Consider the following 24,064-nt stretch of genomic DNA (forward strand, 5'->3'; position numbering starts at 1 on the left):
TCCGGACGGCTCGTCGCCTGAGTCCGGGGGATAAGTGGACTAAAGTGCGGGTTGCGAGGCTTGGATCACTCCTACGGCGTGGCCTGCTCGGCGCATGCATGTCGCATGTTAGTTAGTTCGGTAGGTGGTTAGCTGGGGTTGTATTTCTCCGTCCGGGCTGGGTTGGTTTCTGTTGCTAGGCCTGTTAATCAATTCGTGATGATTCGACGTATGGCGAGGAGGCTGCTCTACCTAACGCGGTAGATTTCCGATCGAACACTAGGTACTCCGTACGGGTACGACGTGGGCACGGCGTTCCTTTGCCCCGAGTTCGATGGATAAATGGGCGAATGTATCCCGAGCTGGTCTGGCTTGTCTGGTAATTCTGGTTTGGTTTGATGGGCGTCTGATCGCGAGATTGCCACCGACGCAGATATGGAGCAGGTTCCTACGATCTCTGAGCCGGTAATATCCATCAACCCGACTGGATAATAGCATGAAGCTACCCGGTCATTATTGACAAGCCCTCACCGTACATCGGTCCCAGCAGTGAAATGGCTTATTCCTGCGATCCTTCCCCGTCTCTTCCACGTGTCTTGGGGAAGCAATTCCACCAATGATGTAGATGCCTAGGGACTCGGTGCTTGGCTGCTCGGCGTAGGTGGTAGCACCGAGGCAGGTACGCATAGGTATGTGGGATTGTAAAGACAGGGATAATACCTAGTTCTCTTTAAGCCTGTCATATGATGGATCTGTAGTTACCTGTCTGCTCTACATCCATATCTATCCTGCTGTGCTGTGTGCGGTGTTCACAACAAACAACCGAAAGTCCAGAGTCCACAGATGGATAAAGACAATAAAACAAATGAAACCGTCACGTTCCCCGTAGCTCCATCGGACCCCTGTCCCCAGTCCTACGCTGTCATTTGTCCCCTTTCCCGTCCCCGTCCCCGTCCTGAACATTTACCCGATGCCCGACACGCTGTGGCTGGGGCCAAACGGAGTTCTCCGTTGCGGAGACGGAGTAGACCAGTGATGGATTTTCTCGGGGCCGGTCCGATTTCACGAAGTTTTGAATTGGGAAATTAGGTATTCTAATATGGTACAGAGAAGAGCAGACAATGTGAAATAATCCAAGCATGAGTATCGTCATCCAAGTCGATTAGGTGAGTTAGGTAAGTCGATAGACAGAGGGAGAAAATGGAAGTAAAAAGAGAGTATCTGGCGAAGGGTAGTATTGCAAATTCGGAAAAGAAATGGTCTCGGATCACTCGGTCTTGTATGTCTCCTTGGTGGGATAGTACCTGAGACTCTGTTAATTCGGTTCTGTTTGAACAAATAGTGAGGGACGTACCAAGCTGCCACGGCGATTATCAGATACATCATCATTAGGAGAATCCCTTCGAGCCAGTGCGATTTTCCGTCCGCGATGAGGTAGTTTACCTGTCTTTGTTAGCTGCGGTCTATAGTAGGTCTGAGGGACCCAGGCAATACATACCAACAGAACAGAGACAAAGAGTAGGATAACCTGGAAAGCATCGAAATACAGAGTCTGCAGAGTATAATTAGTATTGATAACGCATGCAGATGGATAGGCAGGCGGTCACTGTACCATTTCATCGATTCCTGAACATCCATGTTAGTATGCGCGCCAATACACACAGACACATGCAGTACACTTGAAGAGATTGACTTACCCTTACCCCACCCAATTACGATAATCAACGGCAGCACCAGCAATGCAATCTGCATGCTCGATCCCACCGCGACTCCGATCGCCAGGTCCATTTTGTCCTTGCAGGCCACCGTGACGGCCGTGGCGTGCTCGGCCGCATTGCCCACGATCGGCAGGAGAATCAACCCGACGAAGGTCTCGGAGATTCCGCCTCGCTCGGTGATGGCATCGATAGAATTGACCTATCCAGGTTGATGGTTAGCCTCGCCCGGGGAATCAAACCACCAGGAGAGAAAGACAAGGAACGAACCATGAACTCAGCGCACAGCGCCACCAACACCGTGGAGATCGTCAGCGTCAGAAGCGCAACAAAGACACTCAACTGCGGCTCCTCGGGCTCCTCGTCCGGATCTTGCAGCTTCATCTGCTGCGCGTTCTGGCCCGCCATCGTCGCTGTCATTTTACCGATCTGCGCGATGCCGCGGCTGGCGTCGCCGCCGCCGATCTTCTGTCGACGTTTTTCGACCTTCGGGCTGGGCCGGTTGTAGATCTCTGTGTGGGACTTCAGCTGGAAGAAGAGGTAGCAGGCGTATACGACTAAGAGGATGACGCTGGTTCCTGGGGATGGTGAGCGAGGCAAAATGATGGGGTAAGGACATCTTATGACATACCTCGAGACAATTGTGCCACGGCGATGTCACCCGCTACTCGTGCGTTAATGAATGTCTACAGAGAATGGTAAACCCAGGCTTAACTTACCTTCGGACCACTCGTGAAAAGCAGTAGGGATGATCAGACTCGCCACGGCCAGCGCGAGAAGACTGGCGGCTGTCTGAGCGACTACCGGGTTGAAGTGCTGCTCGAGACGGTTCACGCCACCGAAGAAGAAACACATCCCCATGACGAGGAGAAGGTTCGACAGCATACTCCCGATCAGGGAGGTTTGCACAATGATGACCTGGTGATCGACCAGGGCGATGATCGCAACAATCAGTTCGACGGCGTTACTGTCGGTTGTTAGCGTGGCCTGGATATCATACAGAGAGTAACTTACCCAAAGCTGGCGTTAAGGAGACCACCGATTGTTTCTCCGGTTCTGACATAGTTTCACGTTAGCCAGGTACATCAGGATGGCTGAAAGGCTTTGGCATACCGCAAGGCGATCTCCTCAGTCGCATAGCTGAGCATAGCTGCCAACGGAATGATGGCGACAAAGTTGACCACGAAGATAGCCACCGGGTCGACATGGGCATAGTTCAGCGCAACTGAAACCCACCGTCAGCAAATGTAACCCCAAACAGCCAGCATCGAAAAAACATACTTCCCGCCGGCGCCGCCAAAAGCAAAATGTTGATCCACGAATTCAGCACCGTCGCCTTGAACTGCCCGACGGCCGTGAACTTCTGCTTGTTAGCCACACCCTTCGGATCGTCCGACGAACCTCTCGACCCGTCCATATCGTCTTCTCCCAACTTGCTCGTGGCGGTCCGTCGCTTGCGAGGCTTCCCATCCTCATCCACATCCGTCCCGTCTCCCCCGTACGAGACATTGATGGGCTCGCTACTCCGCATCGACGGTTCCGGTCCGGTCTTCTCCACGCTGTCCACCTCCCCGATGCCATCGGTTCCCGCCGACTGCGGGGGATATGTGTCGGCATGGTTGGGGCCGTGTAGACCGTCCGTCATGTCTATCCGACGACGGCGCTCCTCGGATAGTCGGACATCGCCGGCGGTGCGGACCGGAATGAGTCTGCTTTCGAGCTGGATGGAGTTCGAGCGGCGAGGACGCGCCCGGAACTTTTTGAAGGGGTTATGGCTGGATGGTTCGCCGTCGTCGTCATACCATGCTAGGTTTCTGGCCTGGCGGCGATAGATATCTTCAACGGAAGAGGTGATGTTAGCGGGGCCGGTGAGAAAGGGGGGATGATAGAGGGAGGGACGGTAGACATACGCATCTCAAAGGTTAGGATGCTTTAGTTGTCGGCTAAGTCGGATATACTACCTCTGATGCTATGCTGTATCACGATCAGAACAGAAGTCGCTGAGTATGGAGGGGATATGGCAGAGGCAAGAGGCGGTGGAAGGGGATTTGAGCACGCACCCCTTGCGAGCAGATCGGAGAAATAAAGCAGGGCTGTGGCGATTGCAGACGCAACCCAATGGGCAACAAAGAGGGGGACCTACATTGACGTGGTGATTGCAAAGGCCCAATGTATACAATGAATGTGGCTGGAGCGATGGATCTCTGCGCCTCAGGGCCACAGGACAAGAGATCTTGACGCTGATAAGCTTCTCTCGGCAGAAGTGCGCAGCAGACGGGGTTACGACGCGATCGAATTAGGACAAATAAACAGACGGGAAAAGATAAAGTTCAGAATCCAATAAAATCAACCGATCAAGCAAAACTTAACCAAACGAATGGACAGAATCTGAATTCCCCAGGCGCGACAAACGAGCGACGTCAAAGGAGGAACAGGAGAACTCCAAAAAAATTACATTAAAAAAATGAAAAAATAGGAGGTCTAATTTTGCAGCAGAATAATGAACGCCAACCTGACCAAGAACCCCAAGCCCCCAGTAATCCGCATAAAAGGAATGGATTGTGATTTGGTGAGGGAGAAGTTGCAGGACAAGCATCGACACAGCCACACTCCGGCGTCGTACATCATGACCCTCTTCGGCCTCAATTTCCTGGCACCGGCGGGCTCAATCGACCCGACACAACCAATGATGCGACACGACAACCCGGACTATCACTCTTTTGGGCGTCTGGATTCCGAATTGAGGGCCTGATGGCAGCGCATTATGCCCGTTCGGGTCGCCCTGCGCTGGGCGCCAAGAAGGGGACGCTCTTCAACAACGCACTAGCGCTCTCCGTACTAAATTAATTAGGGTTGCGTGCCAGGCGATCCAGAGCCAGAGTTTCCGCAATATTAATGCTTATTGCTGTTCGCTGCTTGCGTTGCCCCTTTCTCAGCTTGACTGACTCTGGACTGTCGTATCTTCACGAGCTGTTGACTTCAATAGTGGTTGTTGACTATTGGGCTGCGCTGACGGGAAGGGCGAACGAAACCTCACGGCGATTTGTCTCGGGGGCGCCATGTAACCGGAGGATCTGTCGTCAAAAATCGCCCCTGGCTGCGGTCAATGGTGGGGTCGAAGCACAGACAGAACCATTCCGGATGTCTTCGTGCTGAAGTCAGAAGTCGACTGAAGTTTGGAGGAAATCCAAACAGCCGATTCCGATGTTTGGGTCGTGGCTGGTGTTCCTGCGCCACATCTACGCCACACCTTTTTTTTGGGTTCTTTTTGGTTTCCCCCTTTTGGATGGGCTGATGCAGTTCGGAGTATCCGTACGCTGCACAGAATAACCATATCGTCTGCATGGAGTATGGCACCCTGTCATAAAAATATGCAATGAATCTCTACCAAACAATCGCATACCTATCCAAGGCAACGCGATGAGCTGGCCTGGACAATCTGTCGCGAGATGTTGTACTCCGTACTACACGGTCGGTCACCGACACCATGGCCGGTGGTGAGCAGTGCAGGCCTCCTTACTCGTAAGTGCTTTTCCATCCTTACTCTGTACTCATTTAACGGAGTTCCGACTGGACAGTCTCCTATTCCTGGCTTCCCCATGCAGAACTACCACTCGGCGTTTCCAGTTACGCTGTACACTACTCCGTACGTGCTAGCAGGTTCAGTCAATGCTCCCTATTCGATGGCAACACATTGAGCAGCGGACAGACAAACTGCGTCTCGCCAGGAGTGGAGAGTGATAACCATATCGTCATAATCGCGTCCCCTTGCTTGAGCTGAATCCCACCGCCATCGAATTGACGTCACCTGTGGTCCGTCAGGAATAATCTGGAATCAGCCGATATACACTGCATGTGGTGGCGTGTAGCATTTCCTGGGGTTGGGCGAATGCTCGAGGTCGAATGGGAAGAAAGGGGTGTCGCAGCTGCCGATGATGTCAGTCGTCCCCCTTGGTCAACGACATGGCATAGTCTGTCGGATGGTTTGGTTTTTGAGACCTCTAAGCTTCGTAGGCGGATACCGACAACTGCGCTGCCTAGGTTGATAGGTGTATCGTATCATCGTACGGTGCTTGCACCTCTTCTTCAGGTCCATCGACTATTTTTGATCGGCCTCATTTAGACCACACAAGCTATGTCATGGGAATCCACTCTGGCACCAAGCCCATTATTGTCCATGCTGCTCCATACGGTACGCTGTAAGAGATTACCGGTGGCATCCAAATTACCGACCGGCGTTATCTCTTTGTGCGTCTATTATTATTCCCAACACTAAGCGGTAGTCAGAATTAGTGCGAAGAATCATAATAATAATGAAAAGTTTGACCAGGAGCGTGTTTCAGTGTGCAGTGGAGCTCCGAGAGGCGGTTTGTTCCACTCGTCAGACCCTGAGACCCCTGGGAGGCCCAATCATTCAGTTTTGGGGCGGCGGTTTATGATTAGGGCGGGGGCCGCGTTGCCACCAACAGGGCGCACTGCCTCGCGGGAGGTTGTTGGAATGCAGGATGAAGTCGCGGGATGTCAGCAGTATCTATAGATATAGCCCAAGCAGGATGCGATAACGTGTTTCATCTGCAGCCGGCAGATGAACGCAGAGCTGCGGTTGATTGACTGTTGATCGATTGTCCACTGATCTCTTCAAAATGTGGTCTCAAGAGAAATTCCCTACTCCGTGCGGTAAAGTACGGGCGGCCAGGGATGTTTCGAGGGTCAGGAACCTAAAGCGCCCAGCGTGGCCAATGGCACTTCAGATGCGAAGCACTCGGCCCCACTCGTCAAGAAACGACAAGCAATTATTGGCAGAGACAAGAACCCTGGCCAAGCCGAGGTGGCCGTAATACCAATGAAACATCTCGGGTGGGTCCCTGAGACCCCAATCAGGGAGCCAGACCCTGGGCCAGTCTCACCCGGCGAAGAGTGAAATGTCTCCCCGAATCCTCCGTGTTATTCTTAGCACCGGCCATACCAGCGGTTTCTTGGGATACAACGGCCGTACATCGAGGACTTGGCGATGCGCTGAACATGATCGCCTCTCGAGATCTTCGAGAACGACCTGTCCGACTGAAGCGATGAGGCAGTGAGAAGTAGTAGACCCGCGATACAACAGAATAGGACCGGGCGTCTTCAATAATCGCAGGACCAACAGTCGATCGGCAACGGATCAACAGGAACCAATTCAACCGCATTACGTAGCCCGTAATACAGGGGCCTGGTGTTTGCCTTAGTCTCGCCCATAGTCGCCGCCCCTTCGACTCCTCCTTTTTCCCTCGTCTCCTCTCGCCCTCCATCTCCTCTTCTTACTTCTTTCCCATCATTCCCTCCTTCGTTGCGCTTTGCTTCGACTCTTTTCTCAACTAACTATTTCCACGGCGAAGTGTGTCGGCCGTCAGTCATTCGTTGTTTTAAAGTCGACCTTTTTTCCTTTCCGTGTTTATCTTTCCAAACCCCAGGTTGATAATCCTGGTTTGCCGATCAGCAACACGCGTTCTTTTACGGAGTACCAGCGATCTTTAATACTTGATACACATCATGAAGTTCTCGACCGCCCTCGCCGGCGCTTCGCTGATGGGCAGTGCCCTGGCGAAGCTGCCTGCCATCGAGTCGAAGGTATGCTCATCATGCCACCCCGCGGCGCATCGGCTTCGGTCGCATCGCATTTGCTAACCACCGGGCCATGTAGGGTAACAAGCTCTTCTTCTCCAACAACGGCACTGAATTGTAAGTTGCACTTCTGACTCCGTATTCGGGTTCAATCACTAACTGTCTTCACTAGTTTCATCCGTGGTGTTGCTTACCAGCGTATGTGAACAAATCAACAACTGCGACAGTCTGGGATAGACACTAACCCCCTCGGCAGAGGAATACCAGGCCAACGGTAGCACCAGCGACAACAAGGACTACAAGGACCCCCTTGTCAGCCTGGACAACTGCGAGCGTGATATCCCCTACCTCAAGGATCTGCGCACCAACGTCATCCGTACCTACGCCGTCGACCCCAAGGGTGACCATGACGCCTGCATGAAGGCGCTCGATGAGGCCGGTATCTACCTGATCACCGATCTGTCGGCCCCCTCCGAGTCGATCATCGACCAGGACCCCAAGTGGGATGTCGACCTCTACGCTCGTTACACTAGCGTGATCGACGCCTTTGCCAACTACACCAACGTGATTGGTTTCTTCGCCGGTAACGAGGTTGCCCACAAGAAGAACTACACCAACTCCATGGCGTTCGTCAAGGCCGCCGTCCGTGACACCAAGAAGTACATCAAGGCCAAGGACTACCGTACCTCCCTGCTCGTCGGATACGCCACCGACGACAACGCCGACACCCGTGAGGACCTGTCCCAGTACATGGTCTGCGGTGACGAGGATGCCCGCATCGACATGTTCGGTTACAACATCTACGAGTGGTGCGGTGACTCCAGCTTCGACCAGTCCGGCTACAAGGCCCGTACCGAGGAATTCAAGAACTACCCCGTGCCCGCCTTCTTCTCCGAGTACGGCTGCATCGACCCCCAGCCCCGTAAGTTCGGCGACGTCCCCACCCTGTTCGGCCCCAAGATGAACGACGTCTGGAGCGGTGGTATCGTCTACATGTACTTCCAGGAGGACAACAACTACGGTCTGGTCTCCGTCGACGGCGACAAGGTCAGCACCCGCAAGGACTACTCCTACCTCTCCTCGCAGATGCAGAAGGTCACCGCCACCGGTGTCAAGAGCGCCGACTACTCCGCCAAGACCGCCGAGGCTTCCTCCTGCCCCAAGGTCGGCAAGGACTGGGAGGCCGCCGAGAAGCTCCCTCCTTCTCCTAACCCCGACCTCTGCGAGTGCATGGTTAAGTCTCTGTCCTGCAAGGTCAAGGACTCCGTCAAGTCCAAGGCCTACAAGGATCAGTTCGACTACATCTGCGCCCAGGTCGACTGCGGCGGTATCCAGGCCGACGCCACCAAGGGCAAGTACGGTGCCTACAGCGTCTGTGACGCCAAGCAGCAGCTTTCTTTCGTCATGGACCTGTTCTACCAGCAGTCGTCCGACAAGAGCCAGGCCTGCGACTTCAGCGGCAAGGCTGAGACCCAGGACGCCACCGAGGCCAAGGGTACTTGCGCCTCTCTCATGAAGGATGCTGGCAAGAAGGGCACCGGTACCGTCACCGCTTCCCCCACCGCCGGCGGTGCCGGTGCTGCCAGCACTGGTGACAGCTCTTCCACCTCCGAGGGCGCTGCCGGCGTTACCTCCCCCTCTGCCGTGCACGTTGGCAACTGGCAGTTCGGTGCTTACCTCGTCAGCGCTCTCGTCGCTGCCGCTGGTATGATCATGCTGTAAAAAGCCAAGCATTTTTAAGATGACATAAACTGGATGTGTGTGGTGTTGGCAAGTTGTGGAAGTTGTATTTGAAATCTAGAGTGTTTTTCAGGAGTACATAGTTGCAATCTTCAATTATATTCCTTCATTATTATTTATTTTGCATTGCTGCACCGAGTCAAGACCAGGTACTCGTTCTAGACCACGTAGAATCCTGCAACGCCTAACGTGCTAGTCCAACGTGTTTGACGTGGAGGTACCTGACGCTCCACCTCGGCAGGGCAGGCCGAGCACTCACAATCGGGCTGCCACAGGCTCGGCCGCACAACGGGATGCCGAACGGAAAAGAATCCGGTCTAAGATATATAGCTCCAGGGCCGGGCTATTTTGAGCCATACAATTTTTTCAATTCAGTGTTTTGTTCCGAGTCCGTTGTCCGTACCAATCAGCCAAACTATCCCCATCCGAGCCACTTTAATCGATCCATACATGCACATGCCGACAGAACACGGCTACATCCGCAACCCTAACTGAAATCCTCCCATCCACTCCACCCCAATGGGCGACCCCGAATCGCAAACCACCACCACCGCCATCAAATCTCCCCAAAATGGCTACGAGCTGCCCTTCTGGCGCAAGAGCATCATCCTCTTCGTCGTCAGCTGGATGACCCTCGCCGTCACTTTCTCTAGCACCTCCCTCCTGCCCGCGACCCCGGAGATCGCCGCCGAGTTCCACACCACCTCCGAGACGTTGAACATTACCAATGCCGGCGTGCTGCTGGCCATGGGCTTCTCCTCGCTGATCTGGGGGCCGCTGAATCATCTCATCGGGCGGCGGATGTCGTTCAACATCGCTATTCTGTTCCTGTGTGCCTGCTCGGCGGGTACGGCCGCCGCTGTTGATATGAAGATGTTTACGGCGTTTCGCGTGCTGGGTGGTCTGACGGGGACGTCGTTTATGGTCTCGGGGCAGACTATTCTGGCGGATATCTTTGAGCCGGTTTGTGGTCCCTTGTTTACTTGTGTTGTGGGTCGGTTGGTTGATGTGTGCTAGGTTGTTCGTGGGACGGCGGTGGGATTCTTTATGGCCGGCACGGTGACGGGTCCTGCTATCGGTGTGTTCTCCTTCTTTCATCTTATCTTTTCGCTATGCGCAATCCAGTCCGATAGAGTTGAAGAAGAGTGCTGACCAAACAGGCCCCTGCATCGGCGGCATCATCGTCACCTTCGCCAGCTGGCGCAACATCTACTGGCTGCAAGTCGCCATGACAGGGTTCGGCCTGATCCTGTCTCTACTGTTCGTACCGGAGCTTAAATCCCAAGGCAAAGCCGAGTCGACGACGGACGAAAAGACGGACCAGGAACCCGAGAAGCCCAAACACTCGGCCCTCTCGGTCATCCGCATGTTCAATCCCATCCACATCGTCAGGCTTCTCATCTACCCTAACATTCTACTTGCCGTGAGTCCTCCCAACCCCTACATTCTTTCTCAGTTTGCTAAAGGAAAGAAAAAGGATCTAACATGCGGCCTCCTCTCCACATTCCAATACACCATCCTCACCTCCGCCCGCTCCATCTTCAACCCGCGCTTCCACCTCACCACCGCGCTGATCAGCGGCCTCTTCTACCTCGCCCCCGGCGCCGGCTTCCTCGTCGGCAGCATCGTCGGCGGGAAATTCTCCGACCGCACCGTCCGCAAGTGGATCGCGCGGCGCGACGGTCTGCGTCTGCCCCAAGACCGTCTGCACAGCGGCCTGGCCACCCTGTTCGGCGTTCTCCCTGCCGCGGCGCTGGTCTACGGCTGGACGCTGGATCAGGAGAAGGGGGGCATGGCGGTGCCGATTGTTGCGGCGTTCTTTGGGGGTTGGGGCCTCATGGGGTCGTTTAATGGGTTGAATACTTATTGCGCGGGTATGTTTCTTTCCCTTACTTCTCCCTCATTCTCTAGTTTGTCTTGTGTGAATGGCGTTGATCAGGACTAATAAATGCTAATAAATGGAGTAGAAGTCCTCCCGCATAAACGCAGCGAAGTCATCAGCGGGAAGTACATCATTCAGTATATTTTCTCCGCGGGGGCGAGTGCGCTCGTGCAGCCGGTGATTAATCACATCGGGGTGGGCTGGACGTTTACTATTTGTATGTTCCCTCCCTTTCCCCTCTCCTTCGGGGTTCTGTTTTGCTCCGGAACGCACATTTCAAGTATCTGTACTAACATGGTAAAAGGCGTCATCTTCTCCATCATCGGCGGCTTCTTAGTCCTCATCATCACGAAATGGGGCATTGATATGCAGCGGGCTGTGGAGAGAAAGGTGCCGATTCCTGGAGCGGGGAAATAAGTACCTCTTCATCTGTTTAGACTTGTTGATTTTATTCCGAAAAGTGGGTTCAATGGTTTTATTTCGGAAATACCTGTGCATTGTTCCGTTGCGTCGTGGTTTGGACATTGCATTGTGTCGCATTGCATTGCATATTTTCGGGCATATAGATTATAGACTAATGATTGATGATAGTGAATGATAGATTAGAATAGAATATAATGTTATCTTTTACCATGATTTTGCAATATCTATTGCGTGCATATACTCTAGACTAGACAAAGCTTAATATATATTTTTGAATTAAAACTCGGCTGTATATACCCCAAAAGCAAAGATCAAATACCCTGACTCGTAAAAAAGCTCTCCTCACTCATAAACGTATCCACCGGGTGCAACAACCCCAGATCGAAATCCGACTGCGCCAGAAAATCCTGCATCGTGGGTTCCATGAATGCCATCGCCGTCGTGAACCCCGGGACGGCTGTCGTGCCGTTCCCGGCCGCCGTGGCTGGGAGAGCATACCCTGATAAACCGAGGGGTTCGTCTTCGGGGGTTAGGATGGAGGTATTATTAGGGACAGCGGCTGCAGTTGCGGTGGAGGTGGTGACTAGAGGGATTGGAGTAGATTCGACCGGGGGAATGGTTGAGTCAATATTCGAGGTTGCAGATGAGGAGGAGGATGGATTAGCCTCGCGATACCGACCAAGGCACTCCTTGACCTGGACGAGATTCATATGGAACTCGGCCGCGGCGAGATTGCCGTTCTCGCTCATGGAGCGCATCATCTCGAGGCTGGTTTCGAAGGCGCCGAGATCGGACGGGCTGCCGATGGGGAGGAAGCTGGCCATGGCGAGGACGAGGGCGAGGGAGAACAGGTAGTGCGCGTGGAAGTAGCCGAAGACGGGGAGCGAGCCGTTGATCCATTTGGTGAGGATGACGGAGTAGGAGTGGCGCGCGGCGTGGATACATGCTTCGCCGAGGGTGAGCACGGGCTGGGAGATGTCGGTGGTGCGGTTGTTGATGAGGAGGTGGAGGAGGGTTGGGCGGGTGGTTAGTATGACGCACTTGTTGGGTTAGCTGGTTCGTGGGTGGAATGGGGTGGAGGATGGGCACTGACTTGGTTGAAGGATAGATGTAAGGAGCTGATCGACTTGCGGTTCACCTCGAGGTCGTCTTCGTTTAATCGCAGGTGCTCGGGGAGTGTTTCCACCCAGTGCTTCAATGCCTTCAGCAGTTTCTGGACCCGCTGCAGAAATGTCTCACTGTATTTGCGGCGACTGTATAGTTTAGCGATTGTGTCGCCGACAATGCGCGCCAGTTCGATGTTGGCGGTCAAATGGTCGGTGTCAGAGAACTGTTCGTTGTGCAGCTGCACCGGACTTATACTCGACGGCATGTCCAAGTGAATGTCGTCGTCGAGAATCTGCGACGGCTGTCCCATCTTGGACCCCCACGTGCGGTCGAACACGTATATCGTCCACCAGATTCGCAGACGGTGTTGTCGCTCCACCGGGTCGATAAGCTGCGTCTCCGGGATGTTGTGGTTCATCCCAATGGACAGACCAAGGCGCATGGCTGTTCCGACTAGAACCAGTGCGGAATGGCGCCGATTGAGATAATATGAAAACAATGACTGCTCCCGTCAGTAAATGTCAATACGCATTGAAGACGTACAGACCAGGAGTAGCAAAGTCTCCAGATGAGTGATATTCGTCCGCTCTGGCGGTACCTGCACCAGACTCAGAGCGCGAGCGAAGTACGCCGTCCCCGGGACCCTGGAGCCCGTCGACGGCTCCGCTCGCATCGAGTAGGCCTCTCCGAAGGCGAACAGCGCGAAGAACTTGCATTTGTTCACCGTGCATTCAAAGTTTCCGGTGCGATAGATGTCCTCCAGCTTCTCCAGCGTCGACTTGCGCATGACCAAATGATACATATGGCAGACCTGCCGCATGGCAATCTTCACCAGCAGACGCGCCTGCTGCAGACTCGGCCATTGCACGTTCGCCGTATTGGCCGCGGTGATGCTCTCGTCCTTGACGTACTGCGTGCGTGGGATATGCGCGGTGGCATTGTTGCCCGTGAGAAAGCGACGGAACCGCGTCGCGAACGCCGTGCAGGCCGCCTCGCCGACGTAGAGAGGCGGCGCAGAGGGGTCGTAGCGATGGAACCAGGCCCGATCGCCGATCAGAGGATTGCGCACACTGGTGTTGCCCTCGTCTGGCCCGTCCGTGGCGTCTGTAGGGCGCGCCGGGCCGTTCTCGGCCTGCTCCCGATCTGCTTCGGCGCGTGATGCCGAGGCGGATTGCGCCTTCAGCCGTCGGTTTTCCGCAACGAGTTCGTCCAGAAAGCTTTTCATACGTGCGATTAGCTCGGAGTTTATGATTGCTGCATACGTAGTGAGTCATATTTGCTCTCGTACCTTTGGTTCACTTTGATCTGGCGGTCTCGAGCGGCGTATTCGCATTCGTCGGCACAACCCACTTGTCGACATTTGGCGCAGGGCTGGTCGCCGGAACATTTGATTTTGTGTGCATGACAGCGCTGGCATCTATACAGCTGCGGTATCAGATTATAGTTGATAAAATGGGTGAAGAATGTGATATAGGGGAGTGGGTCACGCACGCGACAAACTTCCGCCGCTTGGAAAGCTCTCCCCTTGGCTGATCGGGGGATCGCGGGCGCCGGCGGTTCATTGTTGAGTGCAATCAATTGCTCCTTGCTTGACCGCGAGCCGAGAGAGTAGGACAGAGTTCCGAGAGACACGTTGGGAGGTCGTAAGGCAGAGTTCGGTGGAAAATCACCGATGCCGAGACTCGGGAGTTGTCGCCGAGGCTGACGTAAGGGAATGACAGCCCTCAGAATCAGGCATCAGCTTTCATCTATTTGGCATGTGATCCGGCGTGTTTCTTATCTCTGCAACTCTCGACAAAACTGGCATCTCTGGATCTATCCACATCATCTATATTATCGCAGCTATGAAGAGAATCTATCAAAATGTTCTATCAATCACCCATCTACTAGATCTCGATACCCTCTAGTACTCGAGCCACATTGGCATGGCGTGGTGTCAGTTTGATGCGGAATGGGACAGGCGATCGGCCAGACAGGCCATCATACTCTTTCAAGTCGATAGGCTCTCCTCGAATCTCGGCCATGTCGAAAGCCCAGAGCATTCGAGAGATCGTCAACCAGATCTCTCGTTCCGCCACGATCATACCTGGACAGATCCGACGTCTAACAATTAGCTTGACTCGAGGGAACGGAGGGCAGGGGTACAAACCCAGCACCAAACATCCAGTGGTCGCGTTTCTCGGGATCAGCCAAATTGGCACTCTCTGCTGACGTCAAGGGATCATGGATGTACCGATCGGGCTAATTTGGCTTAGCAGCTGATTCCCGGACGCAGGGTAAGAGTGACTTACATTGAATAGATCCGGCTGAGAATACTGTGCAGGGTTATGGTGCATGGTCCAAGTATTGAGAACAACGACTGTATCTTTGGGAATGAAATTTCCTCGGTAGACAAAGTCCTCGCTGGCTACATGCGGCGTTCCCAACCAGAAGGGATTGTGGACTCTCTCGACTTCTTTGACAATGGCATGGCAGTATGGGAGGTTTTTCTCATCTTCAATTGTTGGGAGGCGGTCTCGTCCAACAACTCGGTCGAGCTCGGCCTGTGCCTTCTCCTGAACTTCAGGGAAAGCGGGAATTAACGCAGAAAACCATTGCATGATAGCGGCAGTCTATGCGCGATTAGCATTGATGAGAGACGGATCTAAGGAACAATATCTCACAGTTTCGACACCACCAATCATGAAGGCCGAAGCCAGGATCGCCATGTCCAGGTCGTCGAGTTGCTCTTTGTCCCTGACTTCAATCATGGTCTTACCGAGACAATCTGGAACATTGTGTCCCTCTGCCAGTTGTCTTTCGATCTTCCTGAGAAGGCCTCCGTATGTCTCAACTAGCCCTCGATGGAGCCTTTTGCCACGTTGGTGCATCGGCGTGGGAAGATATTGGAGCAAGGGAATAAAGTCAACCAGATTCGACATAGGACCGGTGCAGTTCCTACGGATAGATGTCAGCGGTTGCTCAAAGGAAGATAGTGGCCACTGACATGAACTCGCGACTGAGTTTCAATGCTTGCTTGACGAGTGGGTGTTCAATGCTATCCGTCCGGAAGCCAAAAGTGATCGTGGTCATATTGTTGAGAGAACAACGACCTGCGTGAGGCTATAAATAGAATGAGTATACAGAGCACTAAGATGAGTTGGATGTCATACTTGAGGATTGACAGGTACCTTGCCCTGCTGGCTTTCATCAAACATTGCTTTGACCAAGGACATGGACTCTCGGTCGAGGGTCTCCGTGTACGAGTCAACAGCCTTTTGGTTCAACCATGTGGATGCAATCCGACGATGTTTACGCCTGGTGTTTTATCATGTTAGACTATACAGACCGAAGAACCGTGAGCACATACCATCGGTCGTTGTACTGGGTGGCGGTAATGCCCCGGCCTGCGAAGACAGTCTGACTCTTGATGAGCATTTCCTTTCGCGATGAAAAGACATTGCCATTGGTCACCATCAAATCTTTGGCAATATGAGGATCCGACACAATCATAAACAACTGGTTACCTAGCCAGATGGAGTACAAGCTTCCGAACCTCTTGGCCCAGTAGTCAAGGGTAAGCTCAGGGTACTTGGTCAGAAAAGGAAAAGACCCTAACGCGGTGAATCAGACCCATTCAATGCTGAGAAATGGAGCTCACATACCAAATATAGGAAGACCTAGCGGTCCATTTGGGATCTTATTGCCGTGGCCATCACGCAGCGGTCGTCCAAACAAGCCTAAGGATAGAAGACATATCCCAATAACCAAGGTCCACAAAACTATGGCAGAGGCGCCTTCGAGGAGAGCAATGCTTTGAGAGGGGAACTGTGTCACAGAAGATATAGCAGTGAAGAAACCCTCACTGGTGCTAATTCGGCTTGACATGTTGGCGAAGAGATGTCTGTCCGAAGCGTGTCGAGTCGCAAGTTGAAGACTCGAGAAGGGACCTACAAGCTTATATTTGGTTCCTGACGGCAACTTCAGCTCGCAGGAGGAGAAGGATCTCGTATGTCTCACCGAGGCCGAAGAGGCGTATTCGCCATCACGAATTGCCGCAACAGGAAGGACCCCAGCTGGAACTCACATGGTCGGGAGATGTAGTACTTCTGCTTGATCCTGTATGACGCTACATATCCCTGTATGGGGCTGGACCAAGCCATGGTCTGACCTGCTGGGGGAACGTTGCCCTGAATCTTCAGCCTATGCGAAGGGATATCATTTATCCGGGATAAGACCTATGCCGATGCTAACCACACCTCAAAATGCTCACCCACCCAACACCACCAAGTTGAGATCTGACGTGGATCCTCGGTTAGCTACGCTTGAGTCAACATTCTCCGATTCCAGATGACGCCATTCGTGTTGAGAAAAGTTGTCGTGATAGTCTTTTGAGTTTCCACGCGACAGACGAAACCGCCGATATGCGCCAACCCAATGTGGTTAGCGCTTGCATCAGCCAGCTGCGGTTTGTCGACAATTCGGACCCTTTTTGTCGGACAATAATTGATTTCAAGCCTCCGGTGGCAGCTGAGTGAGCATTTGGCTTCTGACAGGTCTCAATGACCTCCACCATGGTCGGACACGAGCTGGAGCGATTGAAAGCATCATTTGCCTAATCCGGGCGGCAGTAAGATCCCCCGGCGTTGCCCGCGGGCAACCCTAAATTTCTGCACGCCACCAACGAAGAAATCCGCTCGTCCGTGAGTCAGTCAATCCTCAAAACCAGTGGACTCCGCCGTTGTCATTCGCGTTCCATACATTTACCACTTCTTCAATGTCCGAATCTCCTTTAGCACGACTTCCCTCTTGGCTGAGCCGCTGGCTTGGCTATCGGTCGACTGCCCCGAAGCCTCTCCCGCCGTATCTGACGTGGTTTTGGTCTTTCATTGCGGCGTTCTGCGGTCTGTCGGTGGTCCAGGCCATTTTCAACTACTCCCAGTATTTTCTCGACCGTGGTGTACCCGGAATTATCGCTTCGTTTGTCAGTAATCTTCCTCGTTAACCGTACATGCAATTTCCTAACATGTAGCGTATGGACAGGGAGCCTCGGCAGTACTATGCTTCGGTGTTATTGACAGTCCACTGGCGCAGCCTCGCTCGCTCATTTTCGGGCATTTCTTCAGCGCACTGGTCGGAATATGTATCACCAAGCTCTTCAGTCTCATGCCCGATGAAGAGCGATTCAATTCCTTGCGCTGGCTGGCCGCCTCGCTCTCGTCATCCGTGGCCATCGTGGTGATGCAGATCACCCAGACCACGCATCCCCCGGCGGGCGCGACGGCGCTTCTTCCCGCCGTCGACCAAGCTGTCTGGGAGCTTTCCTGGTATTACTTGCCAGTGGTGCTGCTGTCCTCGACAATGCTTATGGCGGTAGCTCTGCTGGTGAATAATATCCAGCGGCGGTATCCGGTTTTCTGGATCGCCCCGGCCAAGCCGGCGGTTCTTCCGCAGACGAATGCGAAGTAGCTGTACGGAGTCATGCAAGGTAGGTATCTCGATCCTTTGAAGTGGGTCATGTCTAATGCGTTATAGAATAAGCCAACCATAGCTGCATAAGTCGACAGCTTCGTGTTGAGCTTCCTATACATAATTAACCACCGAATATAATGGCATAAGCGCTACCTGCATAGGGTAGCGATCCAGCGATCAAAATCCTGAGGGGCTTTATTTATTTATCTTTAATGAATTCATTCTGCATGAAAAGTAGTCAACACTAACATTGCCACCCAACGGTTGAATCCTTTTGTTAGTTACGCTGCAACAACCTCCGCACCATCTTTTCTAGACGGGGAGATTATTAGAATTGTGATCCAGGATAATGAAAATTCATTTATTTCTATTTCCAGGTTATATTACGAAAACAAACTGATTTAAAAGATGGGGCATTATTTAAGGCTACAGCAGGCTACGAAGCTAAGCCTCGTTGCCTTGAGTCACCGTCAACAAGGCTGACAATCAACTATTTATCCTCCTCCCCCGCTCTTTGTCTCTCCAACTCTCTCATTCCACCAACATACACACGCACCATCATGTCGCCGCCCATCCACACGCAATCCCAAAGCCCCCTCTTCGCCCTCCCCGCCGAACTGCGCCTCCTCATCTTCTCATATGCGCTCACGGAATCCCTCGACCTCCGCCGTCCCTACAGCCCCGACACCTACTACTACCGACCAGGCTACACAGCCCCGCCCACTATCCATACAGCCCTTCTTCGCACCTGCAAGCGCATCCACGCCGAAGCCCACTATTTCCCCACCCAACAAGCCGAACACACGTTCTTTCTCTGCTCCAAATACCGCGCCCCGGACTTCATCTGGATCCCTCATCTCACGAGCATCCTGGAACACAACCACTCGCGGTACGGCCCGCTCGGCACTCCACACATCCAAGTCTTCGCGCAGCTCTACCGCCTCGAAAACGACGACGACCTCCAACGGGTCCTCGACATCCCGCACCTCGACCCCCGCCACGTTACCCTGACCATCCGCCACACCGACTTCTGGTTCTGGGAGAACTGGGAATCCCTGCGTCTCGACGAGGGCTGGGTGAATAGAACACGGTTCCCGAACACCGTCACCGCGTTCGACATCCAAATGGAGACGATTGTCCAGCGCGCGGGGGAGATCGACTACCTTGCGAAAGAGGCCGCGACGAAGTGGTTTTTCCTGCGCAAGGACGGCCGCGTCCTCGCTGCCGACACGAAGGATATGAGCGTCGACACCTGGACGGGCAGTTCGGTGCTGCATGATGCCCGATGGGTGCGGGATGAGCGCAGGCCGGGGGAGCTGGATTACCATGTTGTTACGGTGCGGTGGAAGCTGGTGCCGGAGGACAGGGTCGATGCGCTGGGCTTTGATCTGACGGCGCCCCGGCCCAAGATCAGTGTGCCGGACCATGTGGGACTGGGGGAGCCTGCGTTTGAGGGCCCCAGGTCCATTACTGTGGCGGATATGGAGCGCCTGAGTATTACGAAGGAGATGCCGTTGGATGAGGTCCTACAGGCGCTGCGGGGGGCGAGGCCGAGTGGGCAGAGAGCCAGACGGAATTATCGTCGGAGGAGAGTCGCGTCTGAAGGGGTTAACTATTGACGTACATGTATGTCTTTGCGAAGAAGGATTTTATGACACCAGTCATGAGCCTGAATGGTTGAAGTGCGTGATGTTGGACTAGCATTTAGCTGACAGAAACTAGCACATTTAAAGAATACCCTGTATAGATATTGAGCATTTCGTTAAATCTGCTGACCATACTTATTTAACAGGGAAGCAACCATCCCGACGAAGGATGCATCACCCACATCATAAGTAGAATGTGGTTAGCACCAGAAGATAGTGCCTTTAATCAACCATCGAGAGTCAACGAACTTAGACTGTTTTCTGACATTCGGGATGTTCAAAATTCTGGTGATCGACACGTTGAAGTTTGGTTGAGATCTGTAGGAGGCAAAATAAGTTACGGGATCAACATAGATGTGGTCTAGATATAGTAACAGCCAAGCAGGTCGCTTCATGATTCGACGGGTAATCTTCATTCTCCATAGAATGGACAAGACTAGACGGTTCCACAGTCCCCAGAGCTGAAGATACTTTGTCATACTTTGCTACTTTGGATATTATCATGGATAGTGGTTCTGAAAGCGAATTCTTTGGAAAGAAAGCTTAATATTATCTTTTAATAGAGATTTTGAACTCACCTAAATAGAAACTAGTAGTTATAGGAGGGAGGTCTATGGACAGGTCGCAACTTATTTTGCCAAGATTGTTCTCATAGTCTCTAAATGTGGATGTTATGTACCAACATGAATAATAAGATAAGGTTAGTATTAAAATTGCATTTTTATATAAATGAGCAAAAGAAAAAACTATTCTTATGAAAAGCTAGTCTGACATTTGGACTTAAGAAATAAATGGTTAACTTTCTCTGACGTTGAACGTTATTTACGAAGGAAAGACGTTAAAGGCAATCCATATTGTCAGTAATAAATGTCAAATATAATGGGATTCTCCAGTTTAACAATACAATATTGAGTTAGATGTGCGAAAGACGGAGAGTGACCGGAGGGCGTTGCACGCTGCACCTTCCATTTGTCTGCAAAGACATGATACCATTATTCATTGACTAGCTGAACAATGCACTTGGCTTCTTTGGAGTCAGATTGACTCTAAGAGGTTACGTTAGCACATGTACAAGGGCGGATGACCTCTACTACGCATGTCATACTCAGGGTTTGAACCGCATATGCAAGGGCCTCTTCTTTCGGAAAGTCAGCCCACGATGCTGAGAGGGGTTCAGAGGACGTGAGGCTTGTCGCTTACCTAGAATGAATCCGAATAGAATGCAGATGGAGATCTGACGTTGGGGGTAGAGTTTCTTAGGACGTAGATCGGATTTGGCAGCTAGGGAGTCGGATTAGAAGGTTTGAGGCTTTAATTCGCATGCAAAAACCGGAGCAAATGACCAAGCCATTGCCACTGGAGCTAAGTCTATGCAGGCCATCAGATCCCCTCGCGGTCCCTTGCTTCTACCGGGTCCGAAGCCCAATGAAATTAGCGTGGACATGAAGCAGAACCGCGTCTTTCAACCAAGGTATGCATGAAACTCAAAGCGTAACTTGACGTGAGCTAAAATATACGATCCAGTGGTACGTAAAACATCCCACCACGCCAAACGCCCCACACGAGGATCAAAGGATTAAAGCTTCTTCACTTTCGAGGATGGCGCGAACCATTGCAACCCCTTGCAGAACGGTTGGGACGAGACCCCGAAGCCTCACTCTCTGTTAGTCTGTGGAGCGTCGCTGGAACGAGATAAACACAGCTGCATGATGACAGAAAGCGCCGACTCCAAATCATGATGTAATAGGATTCTACAACAGTCCACCACTTCTCGGTGGTGAAGGGGAAAAGGTATGAATTGATTGGGTTCCCTCTAATCAGTCATGCCTTTTCTGATAGCCAGGAGCAATGAAAAGCATTCCATACACACACAAAATGGAAGAGATTTATCCTGCAGATGACACCACTTCATTCCTTGCCCAGCCTATACCGCACAGGTTCGAGCTTGGGCAGGGCTATACTCTCCGCAGACATCGCTATGAGCAGCTAGGAGACGAAGGCACCTTCAATTGCCGGCGCGATTGGGTCAAATACATCGGTCCCATCGGCCCATGGGGCAACAGCAATCCTTGGGATGGTAACTTCTGTTCCGTTGTGATGCCTTTCTGCAAGCCAGAGAGACTGAGTTCTCCTATATCACGGAATGTGCGTATCTCTCCAATACTTGCCTTTTTCATGCATAGCCAACGTGCTGACCGTTGTTGAAAGTTGCTTTTATGTACGATAATGTCCTTGAGTCGGCTGCACAGGCAGCAAAAGCATTGGTCAGTTGACTAGTCTCCAACCATATTCGACGTGAACACTGACCTCACCGTGAACTAGATAAATACGAATACAGAGGACATTCTGATGGATGAGCACAAATACCGCACAATCCGATCAACGATCGGTACGAAGCAAATCCAGGCCAAGATGATGCTAGATCTCCTCCTGATAGACAAGCCCTGCGGGGAAGCGATAATCAACGAATGGAAAAGAATGGTCAAGACGACGGCGGGCTTGGATAAAGCTCGTCATTTTAAAAACTTGGATGATTATATTGAGTATCGCATTGTGGATACCGGAGCACCGTACGTTGCGTTGTGCCCTGATCCTTGAAGATCCAGGGAATACTGATACACATCAGATTTACTGACTGTCTAATGCGATTTGGCACGGGAATCCTCTTATTCCCCGAGGAACAGGAACATGTCTATCCCATTGTACGACCGTGTTACGCGGCGCTTGGCCTGGCGAATGACTTCTACTCATTTGACGTGGAGTATGACGAGCTTTGCAACACCGAGGCCACTTCCATGACCAACTGCATTTGGCTATACATGCAATGGGAAAACCTGCCCATCGCAAAGGCCAAAGAGAGAGTGCGAGAAATAACCTCTCGATACGAGGCTGAGTTCCTCGAGCGTTCTCAGCATTTCTGCGAGAACAGCCCATGCTCGAATGAGAGGACGAGGTATTACCTTCATGCTCTTGCACATATGGTTACCGGCAATATTTCATGGAGTCAACACTGCCCTCGCTATCATCCAGCGCTTCGGGATGGAGCTAGTAAATGTTTTGGGTTAGCCGATGGGGTTGCGCCCAGTCCAGAGCCTGAAGCGAAGCTTTCAAAGCTCCGGACAGACCAGATGGGCTTGAACAGAGAAGATACGATCCATGTGGAGTGCACCCAGCCTACCAGGAACCCCTCTTACAGTTCAGGAACAAGTATTAGCGAATTCAGCGAGAAAGATGTGTTCTCAAAGCGGTCTTACACACCGGAAAGCGAATCCTCAATGGGTGACACCCCGGACAGTCACGAGAAGAGGCCTTTATTAGGCACAGAGGTACCTATGTTTCCAGATACCAGAAACTCTCCTTCTTACCATTCTTTCAGCATGTGTACGCACCGTTCGAGTATATCTCTCCACTTCCATCCAAGGGTATTCGGGATTCCTTTATCGACTCTTTAAACACCTGGCTTGGGTCTCCAGAAAGGGTCGTCAACCAGGTGAAGTCGATCATCAGCACGTTGCACAATGCTTCTCTCATGTAAGTATTCCCCTCTATGTTCTCAAGTATTTTGCCACTTTCCAGGGACTCACTCCATTTGAGCTTGGACGACATCCAAGACGCTTCGCCCATTCGACGCGGCAAACCTGCTGCGCACACTGTATTCGGCCACGGTCCATCCATCAACTCGGCCAACTTCCTCATATTCCAAGCGCTAGACGAAGCTCGAAAGCTGGACAGTCCGAACGCTGTGGATATCTTCGTGGAGCAGATGCAGACAATGCATGTTGGCCAGAGCTTCGACCTATACTGGGCTCGACATAACAAGTGTCCATCAGAGGCGGAGTACTTGGAGATGGTTCGATGCAGTAAGTTCAAGCCCTCTTACTTTATCACTCCAATGTACTTTGGCTAACGTTGTTGGTTGCAGAAACAGGAGGTCTATTCCGCTTTGCAGTGCGTCTGCTCCTTGATTCTAGACACCAGAATAACCGGTACGTTAACTCACCGCACGAAGATGCTCACATTCTACTAACTTCTATACCTAGACACCTACCACTCGATCACCTCGCCGACCTTCTCGGTCAGCTCTTCCAAATCCGCGACGACTACAAGAATCTAGTCGCAGACGAGGTAAACCATAGACCTACACCGATCCACACCCACAGCTAATCACAACACAACCTACACAGTATACCGTCTCAAAAGGCTTCTGCGAAGACCTCGACGAAGGCAAATTCTCATTCCCGCTCATCCACACCCTCAACACGCAGCCGAACCCGCAAATCGAAGAGATTCTTCACGAAGGCAGAGTGCGAGGCGGTTTGAGTAAACCCATGAAGCTGTTAGTCTTGGAGCAGATTAGGAAGGCAGGGAGCATGGAGTACTCGGAGAAGAGGCTTAGTGAGCTGGTGGAGCAGGTGAGGGAGGAGATTGAGCATGCCGAGGACGTGGCGGGGTGCACGAATTGGGCGTTGAGGCTTGTGCTGTATAAGCTTGAGGAGTAAATAGTGGACTTTGTTTTGATC

The 24,064-nt window shown here is 52.3% G+C and overlaps 8 protein-coding genes across 8 annotated transcripts; 5 read left to right on the plus strand and 3 right to left on the minus strand.

Moving 5' to 3' along the window:
* Window positions 1-1,246: 1,246 nt before the first annotated feature.
* On the minus strand, window positions 1,247-3,602 carry P170DRAFT_473931 (putative sodium/calcium transporter; the record flags this gene model as incomplete). Its single annotated transcript, XM_024853089.1, has 12 exons — window positions 1,247-1,283; window positions 1,334-1,422; window positions 1,478-1,531; window positions 1,592-1,605; window positions 1,677-1,896; window positions 1,965-2,272; window positions 2,326-2,358; window positions 2,414-2,661; window positions 2,709-2,750; window positions 2,808-2,919; window positions 2,976-3,513; window positions 3,594-3,602. The coding sequence occupies 12 exons, from the start codon at window positions 3,600-3,602 to the stop codon at window positions 1,247-1,249; spliced, it is 1,704 nt and encodes a 567-aa protein (XP_024705673.1).
* A 3,537-nt stretch (window positions 3,603-7,139) lies between these two features.
* P170DRAFT_435569 (glycoside hydrolase family 72 protein) lies at window positions 7,140-9,169 on the plus strand. Its single transcript, XM_024848966.1, has 4 exons — window positions 7,140-7,301; window positions 7,375-7,412; window positions 7,468-7,493; window positions 7,552-9,169. The coding sequence occupies exons 1-4, from the start codon at window positions 7,224-7,226 to the stop codon at window positions 9,015-9,017; spliced, it is 1,608 nt and encodes a 535-aa protein (XP_024705674.1). The 5' UTR covers window positions 7,140-7,223; the 3' UTR covers window positions 9,018-9,169.
* A 254-nt stretch (window positions 9,170-9,423) lies between these two features.
* Window positions 9,424-11,516, plus strand: P170DRAFT_405387 (putative MFS transporter). Its single transcript, XM_024846583.1, has 6 exons — window positions 9,424-9,998; window positions 10,053-10,113; window positions 10,196-10,458; window positions 10,513-10,909; window positions 11,003-11,134; window positions 11,222-11,516. The coding sequence occupies exons 1-6, from the start codon at window positions 9,555-9,557 to the stop codon at window positions 11,332-11,334; spliced, it is 1,410 nt and encodes a 469-aa protein (XP_024705675.1). The 5' UTR covers window positions 9,424-9,554; the 3' UTR covers window positions 11,335-11,516.
* A 109-nt stretch (window positions 11,517-11,625) lies between these two features.
* Window positions 11,626-14,036, minus strand: P170DRAFT_435572 (transcription factor domain-containing protein). Its single transcript, XM_024848967.1, has 5 exons — window positions 13,939-14,036; window positions 13,736-13,864; window positions 12,995-13,664; window positions 12,434-12,949; window positions 11,626-12,380 (listed from the first exon to the last, which is right to left on the minus strand). The coding sequence occupies exons 1-5, from the start codon at window positions 14,007-14,009 to the stop codon at window positions 11,652-11,654; spliced, it is 2,115 nt and encodes a 704-aa protein (XP_024705676.1). The 5' UTR covers window positions 14,010-14,036; the 3' UTR covers window positions 11,626-11,651.
* A 238-nt stretch (window positions 14,037-14,274) lies between these two features.
* Window positions 14,275-16,366, minus strand: P170DRAFT_381007 (cytochrome P450). The gene is made up of 8 exons (XM_024845550.1): window positions 16,092-16,366; window positions 15,797-16,040; window positions 15,600-15,744; window positions 15,434-15,549; window positions 15,111-15,384; window positions 14,739-15,059; window positions 14,597-14,688; window positions 14,275-14,550 (listed from the first exon to the last, which is right to left on the minus strand). Exons 1-8 carry the CDS (start codon window positions 16,312-16,314, stop codon window positions 14,334-14,336), a joined length of 1,632 nt encoding a protein of 543 aa, XP_024705677.1. The 5' UTR covers window positions 16,315-16,366; the 3' UTR covers window positions 14,275-14,333.
* Window positions 16,367-17,203: 837 nt separating this feature from the next.
* Window positions 17,204-17,895, plus strand: P170DRAFT_473935 (HPP family protein; the record flags this gene model as incomplete). Its single annotated transcript, XM_024853090.1, has 2 exons — window positions 17,204-17,410; window positions 17,470-17,895. 2 exons carry the CDS (start codon window positions 17,204-17,206, stop codon window positions 17,893-17,895), a joined length of 633 nt encoding a protein of 210 aa, XP_024705678.1.
* A 480-nt stretch (window positions 17,896-18,375) lies between these two features.
* On the plus strand, window positions 18,376-19,653 carry P170DRAFT_435574 (uncharacterized protein). Its single transcript, XM_024848968.1, has one exon. It carries the CDS (start codon window positions 18,459-18,461, stop codon window positions 19,515-19,517), a length of 1,059 nt encoding a protein of 352 aa, XP_024705679.1. The 5' UTR covers window positions 18,376-18,458; the 3' UTR covers window positions 19,518-19,653.
* A 1,766-nt stretch (window positions 19,654-21,419) lies between these two features.
* Window positions 21,420-24,043, plus strand: P170DRAFT_353341 (bifunctional terpene synthase/polyprenyl synthetase family protein; the record flags this gene model as incomplete). The annotated part of the gene is made up of 10 exons (XM_024843975.1): window positions 21,420-21,693; window positions 21,753-21,808; window positions 21,867-22,114; window positions 22,171-22,777; window positions 22,847-22,870; window positions 22,921-23,075; window positions 23,139-23,404; window positions 23,467-23,530; window positions 23,585-23,669; window positions 23,729-24,043. 10 exons carry the CDS (start codon window positions 21,420-21,422, stop codon window positions 24,041-24,043), a joined length of 2,094 nt encoding a protein of 697 aa, XP_024705680.1.
* Between the last annotated feature and the right edge of the window lie 21 nt (window positions 24,044-24,064).

The sequence above is a fragment of the Aspergillus steynii genome (genome assembly GCF_002849105.1).
Source record: "Aspergillus steynii IBT 23096 chromosome Unknown P170scaffold_3, whole genome shotgun sequence".
Taxonomy (NCBI): Eukaryota; Fungi; Ascomycota; class Eurotiomycetes; order Eurotiales; family Aspergillaceae; genus Aspergillus; species Aspergillus steynii.

Excerpts from the sequence above, each read along its gene's own strand:
- P170DRAFT_435569 (XM_024848966.1), top strand. The coding sequence starts at position 7,224 with ATGAAGTTCTCGACCGCCCTCGCCGGCGCTTCGCTGATGGGCAGTGCC. Across the intron at positions 7,302-7,374 it reads TGCCTGCCATCGAGTCGAAG|GGTAACAAGCTCTTCTTCTC; the intron begins GTATGCTCATCA and ends CGGGCCATGTAG. Across the intron at positions 7,494-7,551 it reads CCGTGGTGTTGCTTACCAGC|AGGAATACCAGGCCAACGGT; the intron begins GTATGTGAACAA and ends CCCCCTCGGCAG.
- P170DRAFT_405387 (XM_024846583.1), top strand. The coding sequence starts at position 9,555 with ATGGGCGACCCCGAATCGCAAACCACCACCACCGCCATCAAATCTCCC. Across the intron at positions 9,999-10,052 it reads TGGCGGATATCTTTGAGCCG|GTTGTTCGTGGGACGGCGGT; the intron begins GTTTGTGGTCCC and ends GATGTGTGCTAG. Across the intron at positions 11,135-11,221 it reads GGGCTGGACGTTTACTATTT|GCGTCATCTTCTCCATCATC; the intron begins GTATGTTCCCTC and ends ACATGGTAAAAG.
- P170DRAFT_435572 (XM_024848967.1), bottom strand. The coding sequence starts at position 14,009 with ATGAACCGCCGGCGCCCGCGATCCCCCGATCAGCCAAGGGGAGAGCTT. Across the intron at positions 13,665-13,735 it reads CAGATCAAAGTGAACCAAAG|CTTTCTGGACGAACTCGTTG; the intron begins GTACGAGAGCAA and ends ACGTATGAAAAG. Across the intron at positions 12,381-12,433 it reads TACATCTATCCTTCAACCAA|TGCGTCATACTAACCACCCG; the intron begins GTCAGTGCCCAT and ends TAACCCAACAAG.
- P170DRAFT_381007 (XM_024845550.1), bottom strand. The coding sequence starts at position 16,314 with ATGTCAAGCCGAATTAGCACCAGTGAGGGTTTCTTCACTGCTATATCT. Across the intron at positions 16,041-16,091 it reads GCTAGGTCTTCCTATATTTG|GGTCTTTTCCTTTTCTGACC; the intron begins GTATGTGAGCTC and ends TCACCGCGTTAG. Across the intron at positions 15,385-15,433 it reads AAACTCAGTCGCGAGTTCAT|GAACTGCACCGGTCCTATGT; the intron begins GTCAGTGGCCAC and ends ATCTATCCGTAG.
- P170DRAFT_435574 (XM_024848968.1), top strand. The coding sequence starts at position 18,459 with ATGTCGCCGCCCATCCACACGCAATCCCAAAGCCCCCTCTTCGCCCTC.